Source organism: Lynx canadensis, chromosome X (assembly GCF_007474595.2).
Source record: "Lynx canadensis isolate LIC74 chromosome X, mLynCan4.pri.v2, whole genome shotgun sequence".
Taxonomy (NCBI): Eukaryota; Metazoa; Chordata; class Mammalia; order Carnivora; family Felidae; genus Lynx; species Lynx canadensis.
The window spans coordinates 14,832,458-14,845,649 of record NC_044321.2 but is presented as its reverse complement, the minus strand read 5'-3'; the positions used below and the strand labels follow the sequence as shown (position 1 = coordinate 14,845,649).

Genomic DNA, 13,192 nt, shown 5'->3' with positions numbered 1-13,192 from the left:
GTCTCCCTCTCTCTCTGCCCCTCCCCCGTTCATGCTCTGTCTCTCTCTGTCTCAAAAATAAATAAAACGTTAAAAAAAAATTTAAAAAAAAAAAAAAAAAAAAAGAAGCGTGGGAGATAAAAGGGCTGGTGTTTGTGGTCCTCAACAGGATAGAATTTATGAGGGAATGATTCTTAGAGGACTGAACCTCATTCTCTTTTGAAATCAAAAAAGGGATATACTTTTAAGTACCGATTGCAAGGGTAGGGATACCTGATCTGCTTAACAAAGTCTTCTGGTTGATTTAAAACGGGGGTTGGCAAACTACGGCCTACGGGGCAACTATGGCCCACCATCTAGTTTTGTAAATAAAGTTTTATTGGAACACTGCCATGCCCATTTGTTGACATGTTATCTGTGGTGAATTTCCAATACAGTGAACAGGAGAGTTGAGTAGTTGTGACAGAGACTATATGGCCCACCAAGCCTAAAATACTTACTATTTGACCCTTTACAAAGTTGTCTCGTTCATGACTTAAAGGATGAACAGTGGCTGTGTACTTTGGGGGAAATTACAGATAACAGCCCTAGCAATGAGAAAGAAAATTCTCAAGATTAACGAGCAGCCCAAGACACACGCCCCTGGAAACGAAGCTGCCACTAAAATTTAGAGAAAGATGAGACATGATAGAATGTAACGTTTAGTGGGGACTAGACCCATAGTTCTGGAGAACACTGAAAGCATTACTAGCCACCATCTCAACCAGGTATACTTAAGTCGAAATCTTTATCTTTTGGTGTGGGTAACGTAGCTGTGAAACAGTATAGAATTCTACACGTCAGATAACTTTTGGCACCTAAATTCAGTTTGCCCCCAGAATCACAACTCTTAGTTGAAGGGTGATGCCTATGCACCAACTAAATCACCCTGGCAGAAACCATTTCCCATGCACTAAACACAAGTTGTAATTTTAGTCTGTGTCCAGAGTTGTTCTCTTCAGAAACAATTAAGCACCCAAAAAGCACAATGGAGATAAAATAGCAATCAGACATTGCATACGTAATTCTGACCAAACCAGACCTAACAAGGACAGCAAAATACTCCGTAACAACCTTTCCCTCTTGGCACTTTGCTGAATACATGACGAGCATTTGCCCCTCACATTTGCTGTGGTTTTCTTATACTTCGCCAAAAGGATGAAATTAATGAAGGCAAGATTTTTAGGGGAGTAAACCTGGAGCTCTTTTCAAATCAAAGAAGATGTACGTCTCCTTTCACCAAAGAAGAAAGTGCTTTTTAGGTGAATATGTATGGAATGTTTTGTTCTCACATGGCTTATTTCATCTCCCATTCATCTCTGCCTCTTTCGTATGCCTGTATAGTTTGTTGTCCTGGCTGTGTCTCCATTTTGCCTTCACTATGACTTTTTTTCTTTTTAATGTTTATTTATTTTTGAGACAGAGACAGAGCATGAGCGGGGGAGGGGCAGAGAGCGAGGGAGGCACAGAATCCGAAGCGGGCTCCAGGCTCTGAGCTGTCAGCACAGAGCCCCACGCGGGGCTCGAAACCACGAACCGTGAGATGATGACCTGAGCCGAAGTCGGACGCTTGACCGACTGAGCCATCCAGGCGCCCCCCATAACTGTTTATTTTCTGGCCAGTATCGCTTCCTAGATTGTATGCTCATTGAGGGCAGGGTCTGTATCTGCAACATTCCAAAGCCTGTCGAATACGGTAGTTGTTCAGCAAATAGTTTTTGAGTTTTGTCGTTTTTGCCTAGGTGCAATAACATCATGACATTGGTGTTATTTCTTACATACATTTGCACAAGGAAATATTAGAGTGTTCATGGACTCCCCTGCCCAGGAAAGGAAGGAGGATCTCTGAGTAAGGGCTGTTCCATTTAAAGTCTCTATACTGGGTTTGCATTCACACTGTTCTTTTTATATTGGACAGGGGAGGGATTAATTTGGAATGGGACAAAAATATTTTTAGGGAGGAGTAGGGGATCAGACAGTGAGTGACATACTGAACGATAGTAAAGAAGGAAGTTCTGGAGCTGGCCAACTAAGAAACGAAAGCTCATTTCTTTAGCCTTTGTGGAATTCATCCAGCCAGTTGTAGCCAACTTAGCATATTTTTGCTCCACGTTTGATATGTACATTTGTGAGTTCTCTTGATGACATGTTTAACCGGTTGGGTCGTGTTTTCTTTGCAGGAGTCAAACCCCAGGGAAATGTCTGCAATTTGTCATCTATTTGCAGTGACTCAGGTTAGTGCTTATGTACATTACACGCTACCAGGTGAATGCGCCCCGTGGGGAGCAAAGGTTTGTTTTTCTCCTGTTGAGTATGTGATGTGTATCTCTCTGATCTGTCTCTTTTCGTACCGCCCGGCTACTAAGAAGTCCCAAATGAAGACAAAAGCAAATTTGACATCTGCCTGAAATTATCTTCCCATTGCTTAGTGAGATGATAGATTAACTTCCTTAATATGAGAACACGATGTGCTCGCTTCGGCAGCACATATACTTAATATGAGAACACGAAGGTCCACACCAACTATTTTTCATCATAGCTTTAAATCCATAACTAATGCCCTTAAGGTTGACTTATGAATATATTAAGTAGTGAACTTAATTATTGAAAGCAACTTCTGGTATATAAATCCCTCAAGCTTTTCCACAGAACCTTAAATATGAAAGCTTAGAAACAGGGTGTCATCTTTTGCCGAAAATAAAATAAACTGCTCTAAGCATGTTGAAAACCTCACATCCACCTAGTTTAACTGGATGCTAATTCCAGTAGTGTCCATAGTGTATTTTGCCATCTTTAGCCCACACTGTCCACTATTTCTTAAAATTAAGATGGAAATCTCTTGAGAACACGCTATTTTTGAAATGGGAATATTTCCCCTTCTGCCATGGGCCAGAAGGAATGAAACAACCATTTTTCTCACGTCGGTTTGGCTCTCTGGGTTCCCTTCCTTGTTAAAACCAATGAAAGCAGATGTAACAAACATAAACACGTGGTGTGGCAGGTCAGAACTGGATCGTGAGAAGAGAGAAGAGGAAGGTAACGGAGTATGTTGTAATATTAAAGTCTTCAAAAACCATTCTTGTGGGAATGTTTTCCTTTCAGTCTGTTCTTTTTGTTCTGTTTAATAATGTGTTTGAAAAACATAGGAAACAATTTCAGGAAAAATGAGTTAAGGTTGGAATGGTGCTGGAAAACAAGAAAACTTTGTATTCAAAGAATGGTCCACAAACATTTTCTATTTGTGTGCATGTGAGATTTCCTCGTATGAGCTTTCTGCTGATAGTGTGTACCAGGTAGAATACAGTAGGAAAATATTATCTGGCTTTGATTAAGGGGAAAAAACTTGTTAGGTTCATTTCACTTTCATATATTGTGTATCTCTCTCTCTGTCTCTCTCTGTCTCTCTCTCTCTCTCTCTCTCTCCCTCCTTCCCTGCATCTTCGCTTACCCTACTCTACTGAATCCTCCATAATTTCATTATTTTTATGCTTCATCTGTGTTTTGGACTGGTGACTAATGTCTAGTTTAGTGTTGTGTCTACATAATGTTTGATAACTTTGAAAATTGAACGTTTAGTCAAAAAAAAAACTGGTCATCTTGAATAACAGATGCCAGGAAGCTGGTTGGAGTAATGTTTTCCCCAATTAGGCAACTGAATTGACCATTTGTTTTAGTGTCTGGTGAAAACAGCCTCATCAGGGAACCAACTTTTTTGGCACCAGAAATTCCATGATATCCTGCCAGAAACTAGAAACCTTCACTTCTTGCAGGTTCCAGTCTGAGTTCCTTAATGGAAATGGAGGCTGTTGAAAAAACTGGGAGCCGACCAGGCAGAGTTAGGCTGAGGGTCAAAAGGTGGTGGCTTCCTGGTTTTTCTGCTACCGCTGTGCTCCCAGCACATTTGTGAAACTCAGCACGCATTCCACCAGACCGGAGGATGGACTTGGAGAACGGACGGGTGAGGGAGAGAAATTGTGGCTGTCCGCAGGTGCGCACACACATGCACACGCTCAATAAATTGTAAGAGCTAAGAATTTTTTCAAAAATGGATGAGTAATTCTGTGTATATGTCAAGTATCTTTACTTTTAATAATTATGCACTGCATCAAGTGAGATTTCGATATCAGTATGCAGAAGTTGAGGTTCTCGGTAGAAAAGTGGCCAGAATGGATGAATCTGGTTAATCACTGGACTAGTGGCTTTGTCATTCTTTTTTTTTTTTTTTTAACATTTTAATTTATTTTTGAGAGGTACAGAAGGACAGAGCATGAGCAGAGGAGGGGCAGAGAGAGAGGGAGACACAGAATCGGAAGCAGGCTCCAGGCTCTGAGCTGTCAGCACAGAGCCCGATGTGAGGCTCGATCCCACAAACTATGAGATCGTGACCTGAGCCGAAGTCGGATGCTTAACCGACCGAGCCACCCAGGCGCCCCCTTTGTCAGCTGTTTTAAGTGAAAGTGGACCAACCTGGTTATGAGAATCAGTTGTACTTTGGGTTGTTACAAAAGATGAGCTGAGAAAGCATTCGACCTTCTAGTTCCGGAGGCGACAAACTACTGCTCGTAGTCTAAATAAAGCCTGCCGCCTGTTTTAGTAAATAAAGTTTTATTGGAACGTAGCAATGTCATTCACATACATAGGGTCTGGCTGCTTTCATGCCTAGTTGAGTAGTTCTGACAGAACATATGGCCCACAAAACCTCAGATATCTGATCTTTCACGAAAAAGGTAGCTGACACCTGCTTTAGTTTTTATGGCCTCTTTGCCCTTCTGCTTACGAGGCCAGTTTTCTGTCTCTGTAGATTATGAAGTGCACACAATATGCTTCTGTTAAGGAGTCTCTATTTTCTTTTTTTTTTTCCGATAGAATCTGAGCTCCTCCGAGTATACCCTGTAGGAAACAGGTCGACTTAAAATGGGTTCTGTATCTCCCAAAGTGAGCATTTTAAGAGTAGAGTTTTCTGGTGTTTCTAGAATGAAAGCCACAATGAGTTATTCCACTAAAGAAAGGATTCTCCCTGCACACTTTTCAGATTTCAAGAGCAAAATCTCAACTTTGTTCCTAGGAGAGAGATTGCGTTTGGTACTATATTTTAAAGGGAAAAAAAAAAAAAACCCAAAATGGCAAGGAATGAATAGACTTTCACAAGGTTGCTTAATTGCTGAAAAACACTTTTCCCCTCCCTCCTTCATTGGGCAATGAAAACAGCCCGAAAAGACTTTTAATGTTAGAGCCACAGTTCCCCCAGTTAGTATCTTTATGGGAAACAAAGCTCTGATGAGAAGCGTGTAGGATTAGAATTTCTTGACAAGGAGACAAGTTTTTTCTCTTTCTGCATTCCCACATAAAATTTATAGTTCACATTTTCTGAAAATTGAGTCATTGACTAACCTTCTGCTAGAAAAGACAGTAACCGTGAGTACCTACAAAGAATTTGATGAAACCGTTTATAAAGTAATTTGATAATCCTTTTCCTGTGTTGTAGTAATCCTTAAGCCCTAAGAATGGAAGTCTCAAATTTTGTTTTGAAAATTTATTTTTAGCATTTTTTAGAGGTGAGATAATGTTTCAATATGAAGAAAGCAGTGTTACTCAGGTACGTTTTAAAGATTTTTTTTATTGCTAACTTAAAAAGCAAGTGCTTGTGCATTTAAAGATTTGTTTAAGGTACAGTTTATTTATGGTATTTGGCATATTTATTTTTATGACCAAAATTAAATAAAATATGTGTTGTTGAATCACTAGCTTTGTCAAGAGGGTTTGACTTCATAATAATCATGGTATTTTTTTTAATAACCGTATTTTGGTTTTCACTAGACTTGCTGAATGTTGATATGATGGAATTCTATTGCCTTTTAAATTTTAAAATTATATTAGAAACTTCTAGCAATAAGAAATGGATTGGGTCTAAGAACAGTCTTCTGATTCTGATCCCGTTCCACCCCATGGGGGATTTGGATGCATATACTTCCCATAACCTAGATTGGTTCAGAGGAGCCCAGCTAAATGTAGATTGTTCATTCAGTGAATATTTCCTGAGCACCTACTATGTGCCAGGCAATGGGCTACGTGCTACAAATGGGGTGATGGCTGCTACTAAGTTTCCCTTTTCACATTGGGATCTTTCACTTAACTCTGGGACCTTTCCTGTGGAGAGCTTTACTAGTGTTCTTTTGGGAGAACCCTTGGAATAACGAAATTAATTAGCACATTAGACTTGCTGATTCAGAATATTTTTAAAGGAGATACAGAAACAAAAACTAGCTCAGTCAATATGGATTTGATCGTTCGCTAGGTAATACTCCAAGCAGTTAGCATTCAGTCTTTGGGGTGTAGTTCTTTGGGTGGCCAACGAAACTGGAGAACAACTTCTTGTTAGAGAGTGTAAAAAAACACAACGGTATTTGTTATATTCTTAATGATTTTGTGCTTCTACAGAATCAAAATCTGGCTAATGGCACCTTATCTGGAGTCCTGTCTCTAAGTGAACTCAAGTGAGTAATCTGCTGCTTGATTGAAAAGTTAAGACATCAACGATGGAAAGATACTTGTTGAGCTACCTTTACTTTTGGAAACCGAGAATAGGAAATAGACCCGAAGGTTATAAAGAATTGGTTCTTGAGTTCTTAGCAAATTAGCATTGGTAGTCACTGGCCATCACCTAATATCCTTATGAGGCTGTTCTCTTTGATGATCTGAAAGTATGTAAGAGCTCCATTTGAATTGGTATTTGAGTTTTAATACGATTTGGTAGCCAGAAAGGTTGAAAGAGTTCAAGGTAGGATGGCAGGTATACCGTTTGTTCATGCTTTCGGGAAACATCAGTCATTCAAAAGTCAGAGAGAGCTCTTTGTTAGGTAGATAGCAGCTTATAAGGACAAGCACAGACAATGAGAAATACATTACACATGGATGCTCCCCGTTAGGCAAAAGGTCAAAATGTCAGGCCCAGAGACAGTCTTACCTGACTGTCACTGGGAGGGGAAACGTCATGTGTTCACCCTCGTGCAGGGAAACAGCATTAGAGACAAAATTCGTCTTCTCTCAACCTTGCTGCTACCTCTCAAATGAGGTTTTCATAAACTTTTGAAACAAACCCAAAGCTCTGGGGACCATCTGGGACGACCCTGAAGGAAAAAACCTCCCCGAGGTCAAAACAAAAGGAAACAAAGGTCCTCTTAAGGGTCTTCCTTTCAGTTAGCATTTTGACCTGGCTGCTTTTGATGATTCAGCGATGCCTAGGTGGAGAGGAGGCCCAGAGCCTACCTGGTGGATATCAAACGTCTCTAGGGCTCTGCTGAGTTTATAGTGGCAAACAGTTAAAGTGGGATGGGCAGAGGTGATATTCCTGTCCTTTATGCCTATTTTTTTTTTTACCTCCTGAGAAAAATCTAACTTTCCTAGCTATTCAAAGTATAGTATATATGTGAAATAAAAAGCAGAAGATATCAATGCCCTTGAAGTATCTTAAACTTGAGATGAGAAACAATAGTGATAAGACACATTTTTTTCAACTCACAGATTCATAAATAGAACACAGCTTTGCATACTTGTAATACAGCTTAATTACTAGACTTGAAATATCGAGTTCATTTGAAGCCATGAAGCATTTGTTGAGCACCTACTATGTGTTTGGCCTTGGGGATAAACCCAACTCTGATGATGGAAAACTGGTTCTAGAACAGTGGTTCTCTACCTTGGCTGCATATTAAAATTTTTTTTTTTCAACGTTTATTTATTTTGGGGACAGAGAGAGACAGAGCATGAACGGGGGAGGGGCAGAGAGAGAGGGAGACACAGAATCGGAAACAGGCTCCAGGCTCTGAGCCATCAGCCCAGAGCCCGACGTGGGGCTCGAACTCCCGGACTGCGAGATCGTGACCTGGCTGAAGTCGGACGCTTAACCGACTGCGCCACCCAGGCGCCCCTTGGCTGCATATTAAAATCACCTGGGGAGCTTTCAAAAAATTCTGATGCCCAGGCACACCCTATAACAATTAAATCTGTATTTGGGGGCTGAGACGCAGACACTGGTATTTTTGAATGCTCCCTTGGTGGTTCCAGCATGAGGCCAATTTTTAGAACCAGAAATCTGGAGTCTGGTAGGATAGACCTAGGATGCAAACAAGTAACGGTGCGGTACAATCACTACAATGAACGTGACCTGTCCAGGGTACCAAAGGATGTCCTAAGTATCTAAGTTGTCCCAACTTCCCGTGAAGCTCTCCCACACTGAAGAAATAAAAGTGTTGTTGAGTGGGACGGCAGGAGAGGAAAGAGGGAAATTCTGGAGAGGCGGGGAAGGGGGTGCTGGAGGGTGCTAGAGGGCAGGTGGGGGCAGGTGGAGAGGGAACAAGGGAGAAATGAGGGAAGAAATGAGAGGTGCAAATGAGAGGTGCGGTTGCAGGGGCCCATGGTGAGCGGTGGACCCCTTTCAGAAATTTGCCCTCGGGCCAGTTCTTTCTCCGGCCCTCTGCCAGAAGAAGCTGCCTGGGGGTTGCAGCAGCCTAATGAGTAACAAGATTGTTCAACCGTAATTTATATCTTGCTGTTGGCTAGAACTTCTACGGCTTCTGTCTGGTCAGTTTCCCTTGTCATAGAAATAATTTATTTTTCTCACATAGGAATCTCATTATACCCAGTGTTACTTCAAAGTGAACACTGCAGGCAATAAATACCATAGGCTTAATTTAATTGCTAAAAATCTAACTTGTTTTGAATTTCACATCACCAGTGATCTCCTTCATGTCATTTTCTCTCGTTTTATTCACAGGCGATCAGAGCTAAACAAAACCCTGCAAACCTTAAGTGAGGTAATCACAGTACATCCTATACCTTGTTTGTAATTACTGTTCTATTTGGGGGAAAGCATGGATCTCTGCGTTCCTGAGGAAAAATGTATTCAAACTTCCCCAAATCTGTCATGTGAAAAACACTAAGTAGACTAGTTCTGTTACTCCGGAAATCAGAACTGGGCACAATGGATAGTTGTTACAAGGGGGTAGATTTTCCTTCATGTAAAACCAAAAGTTTCTTAAAATGACGGCTCCAGAATGAGCTCCCTTGTGTGGTAGTGAGTTCCCTGGACAGAAGTATGCAAGTAGAGCCTTTATGCCCTGAATAGCTTTGATGATGCGTCAGGAATCTGATAGGAATGTGAACTGGATGATCCTTGGGGGCTATTGTGGTTCTAAGATTCTGTGATGCTGTGATTAGTCCTGGGTTGTTTTGTCTGACATTCTCAACTGTCAAAGTAATATGTGTGTGTGTGTGTGTGTGTGTGTGTGTGTTGTTTGTTTGTTTCAGACTTATTTTATAGTGTGTGCTACAGCAGAGGCCCAAAGGTGAGTCATTTTTAATATTTTTATACATATTGTTTCTCTACTCATGAGAAATAAAGTATTGAGGAGTCTTAGGTTGCAAATTTACATGTGTTCCTCTAAAATAAATACATATTAATGACATTTTGGATATATGTTTTTATTCTTTGAAACACTATTCTGTCACATCCATCTTCTCATTTCATTATGAATCACAGAGGGATGAGTGGTATTGGGCCATTGCCTCCGGTTCTGTGACGCTGAGCATCATCAGTGTCCTTAGCCCCAAGGGCCACCACTGCAACCAAGAAATGGCTCCCAGTGGTCCAGTCTAGTGATAGGCCAGACAGAGAAGAAGGAACATAATATGGTGCTTGGGAGAAAAAGGAGAGAGGGAAGGAAAAGATGGGAAAGGAAGAGAAAAGAAATTAAAAGGTGTGTGCGAGGATGAATATGAGATTGCCTGACAATTATTTGATGTGGCACAGGTGATCATTTTAAATTGTGTCCGTTGGCTGTGTTGGCTGCATAAGCGAATGGCTCATGTAGGTCAGTAATCTCGCCACCTGAATCCCGAGCATTCTGTGAGAGTAAAAGTCCTAGAAAATGACAGTTTCTGCTCATCACGGTATTCACTGGTACAAATACTGGCAATTCTTCCATGAAGTTCTGGATTGAATCCCTATCCGCTATATATACTTAGTTCATGTCACTCACCACTTTTTTATTATTTGCAACATTAACAGTTTTTCACGTAAACCAAGACTGAAGTAAAAAAAAAAAAAAAAGATAATGTCTTAAATTGCTCGTTATCTGATCATCTAGATTGAATTGCCAGAGATTTTTGGATTTAAGAGACCTTGATGTTCGTCTGGGCTGGTATGTGAAAGGGCTCCCATGATAGAAATTCAAATGTCTCCAGATACTAGGCAAGTAGCCAGCTGGGGTTAAGGCTAGATGTTAAGATGCTTGTCTTTGCCAGTTCATGGTTACGACGGGCAGAATGAATCAGCAGCTGTGTGCGGTCAGAGGGTCTCTGGTTTGCAACCTCTGTGAATGGAAACCTGTATAAATGGCTCATGGTAGAAGGCCATGGGTCTTCACAAGCTTATTGGGCTGACGTTGCAAGTTAGCAGCATCAGTGCCTCCTTTTCTCACTCCCAAGTTTGAAAAAACATTTACAAATACGTAGGTCGGTTTCCAGTTTAGTAACATTCTGGTTATATAAATATATTTCTCTTTACAGCACATTAAATTGTACATTCACAATAAAAATGAATAAAACAATGAACATATGTGCTGTAATGGTCGCTTTGAAAAGAGTAAAGATTCGACCGATGGGTAAGTTCTCTCTGTCTTTATTGCCGTGTTTGTTTTCATATGACTCTGATGTGTTCTGTGTAAAACTGAAAATGTAATCGATAAACTTAAACATGAGTCTTAGGCAGTATTTAGAGAGCTCTAAAAGGTGGTTTTTCTTGCTTTCTCAATAGAGTTTCAGTATACCTTATTTGAAAACATGGTAGAACAAACCCTACTGAGTGAAGGGGACTGACTTCTCTTTGGAGCGTTTGGTCGATTGCTGCCGAGATGGATTTACTTCTGAATTCTTAGAAGTTGCTGAAGAGCAACTGATAATTGCAGATGTAAAACCACCCCCGAATTATTCACTCAATAAATATTTCGAGCACCGAGTATGAATGCATAATTGTCGATATAATGGTATCTCGTTTATTTTATCATGTTTCAGACAAATGCTCTTTAAAATGTAGTCGGTGTAGGAATCCTAATCCTTGATGGATCTGAGCTTCTGTCTTGTCTTATCCTTGACCGTGTATTTTCTTCTTTCTTTTCTGTTGCCTCCTCCAGAACAGTGCTGCTGTTCTGTCAGGATACCCTGCCCTTCCTCCCCGGAAGAGTTAGAAAAGCTGCAATGGTATGTAGCATATATGCTGACCCTTTTCCTAAAAGTGATAATAATCATCATAATAATAACAACAACAACAATATTTAATCACCATGCCGGCCAAGGAATTTTGGAATGTCGATAGTGAAGAAGGGCTTTCAGTTTTAGGCAAAATGCATTATTCTCTTGTATCAAGTTTCCGTTTGGACCATTACCTTGAAACAATGGTTTGCAATCTTGGTTGCAAGTTAAAATCACCTAGGGAGTATTACAAATATTCTGACATACCCCCCCCCCCACGCAAATCTCACCAACTGAATGTCCTCATATTTTTAAATTTCTCTGGTGTGGTAGTTGAGAAAGGGTATCTCATTGTTATTTTTAATTGGCGCTTCTCTTATGAGGACCGTTTGAACGTTTTTCATGTATTTGGGGGTCATTTTTGTATCTTTCTTGTTAATTGTGTGTTTATGTCTTTTCCCACTTTTTCTAGTGGATATTTGATCACCTTTTGAGAGTCCTTTGTAAACTAGGGACATTAATACCCTTTGTGGTACATGCTGCAAATATTTACTTCTAGTTTGTCAGTTATCTTTCGACTTTATGTTTTTGTCACGTCAGTTAAATTTTTTAAAAATGTAGCTAAATTTACTAGTCTTTTCTTTTATTGCCTGTGGATTTGGAGTCTTAGTTAGAAAGCCTTTCTCTATGCCCAGGTTATGGGCGAATTCACCCTTGAAGTTTTCTACTATTTATATGGTTTCATTTTTTTTTTTTTACATTAAATCCACTTGGAGTATATTCTTGTGTGTGGTGTGAAGTACGGGTCTAATTTAATCTTTTCCAAACTGTTTAGCCAGTGATCCTGTGCCATTTATTAAAAAGTCTTTTTCTCAGTGACTTGAGATGCCATCTGTGTCACATGCTAAATGTTCATAGCTATTCGGTCCCAATTCCAGACATTAGATGTTAACATTGGGGGAAGCCGGGTTAGGGGGATACACAACTGTGTTATTTTTGCAATTTTTCCGTACGCCTAAAATTAATTCCATTAAAATTTTTTTTGAAAATCTTCTTTTTCCAGTCTCCTACCCTCAGCGATTCGGATTTAATTGGTCTGGGACACAGCCTAGGCATTAAGGTTTTTAAAAGCCCTCTTGGTCATTCTAATGTGCAGCCAATGTTGAGAACCACTGCCCTAAATTCACCACATCAGTGGAGGGAAACTGAGAGTCAGACGCTCCAAAGTAGCAGGTGACCCCAAAGTTATGGACGACGTGATCACAGGTGTATAAAAATATACGTAGGAAAAGCTAGGGAGTGAATGAATGAAAATACTCACAGGGGTTCCCGGTGATTGGCCTCCCTACTGTCAGTACAGGCAGTGTTTTGTTTACTTTTCCTTTTTTTCTTTGCAGCATTTTCCATACTTTATTACAATCAGGTAAAATTTGTATTTGAACAAAAGGACATACGTTTCTCAACGTAAAACTGCTTAAATGGGGACAGAAGGCTAACTGTAGCTTTCTGCCCTGTGTGAGCCATATTCCTGGGATATATTAAACATTGGACCTCAAGGAATAGCTGAAGGACTTCAGAATTCATGGCATTTTCCGCAGTAAAAAGTAAACAGTATTTAAGTTTTAGGCTTAACATGCCCCATTAAGCTGGAGGGTTGAGGCCCATTTGGGAGATGGAATTTCTAGAAGTATTAGATCAGATGAGGATACCATAGCTCTTTTGAGGCAGCCCCACAGACCTCTGATGGCTGCTATTCAAAGAGCTGTTAGGAAAAAGAAGCAGGACACAGAAAAGCGGGCAGAGGATGAACTCAGTGTCTGGCTAGGGCTCTGTCATCAACGAGCTGTGTGTCCGGCTGTTGCTTCTTTATAAACAGAAATAAGTCTCGGGTTCCTCCTTTGTAAAATGAGGAAGTAAGTCCTATCAG

General features: G+C 40.4%; 1 protein-coding gene across 6 annotated transcripts in view; it reads left to right on the top strand.

Moving 5' to 3' along the window:
* ADGRG2 (adhesion G protein-coupled receptor G2) overlaps positions 1-13,192 on the top strand; it is a 123,720-nt gene that overhangs the window by 86,057 nt on the left and 24,471 nt on the right. For all 6 annotated transcript variants that reach the window (XM_032592019.1, XM_032592021.1, XM_032592018.1 and 3 more), the window contains 7 exons: positions 2,199-2,252; positions 5,562-5,614; positions 6,457-6,512; positions 8,792-8,831; positions 9,325-9,362; positions 10,585-10,679; positions 11,208-11,274. In XM_032592019.1, coding sequence (XP_032447910.1) covers positions 2,199-2,252; positions 5,562-5,614; positions 6,457-6,512; positions 8,792-8,831; positions 9,325-9,362; positions 10,585-10,679; positions 11,208-11,274 — 403 coding nt within the window. The remainder of the gene's footprint in view (positions 1-2,198; positions 2,253-5,561; positions 5,615-6,456; positions 6,513-8,791; positions 8,832-9,324; positions 9,363-10,584; positions 10,680-11,207; positions 11,275-13,192) is intronic.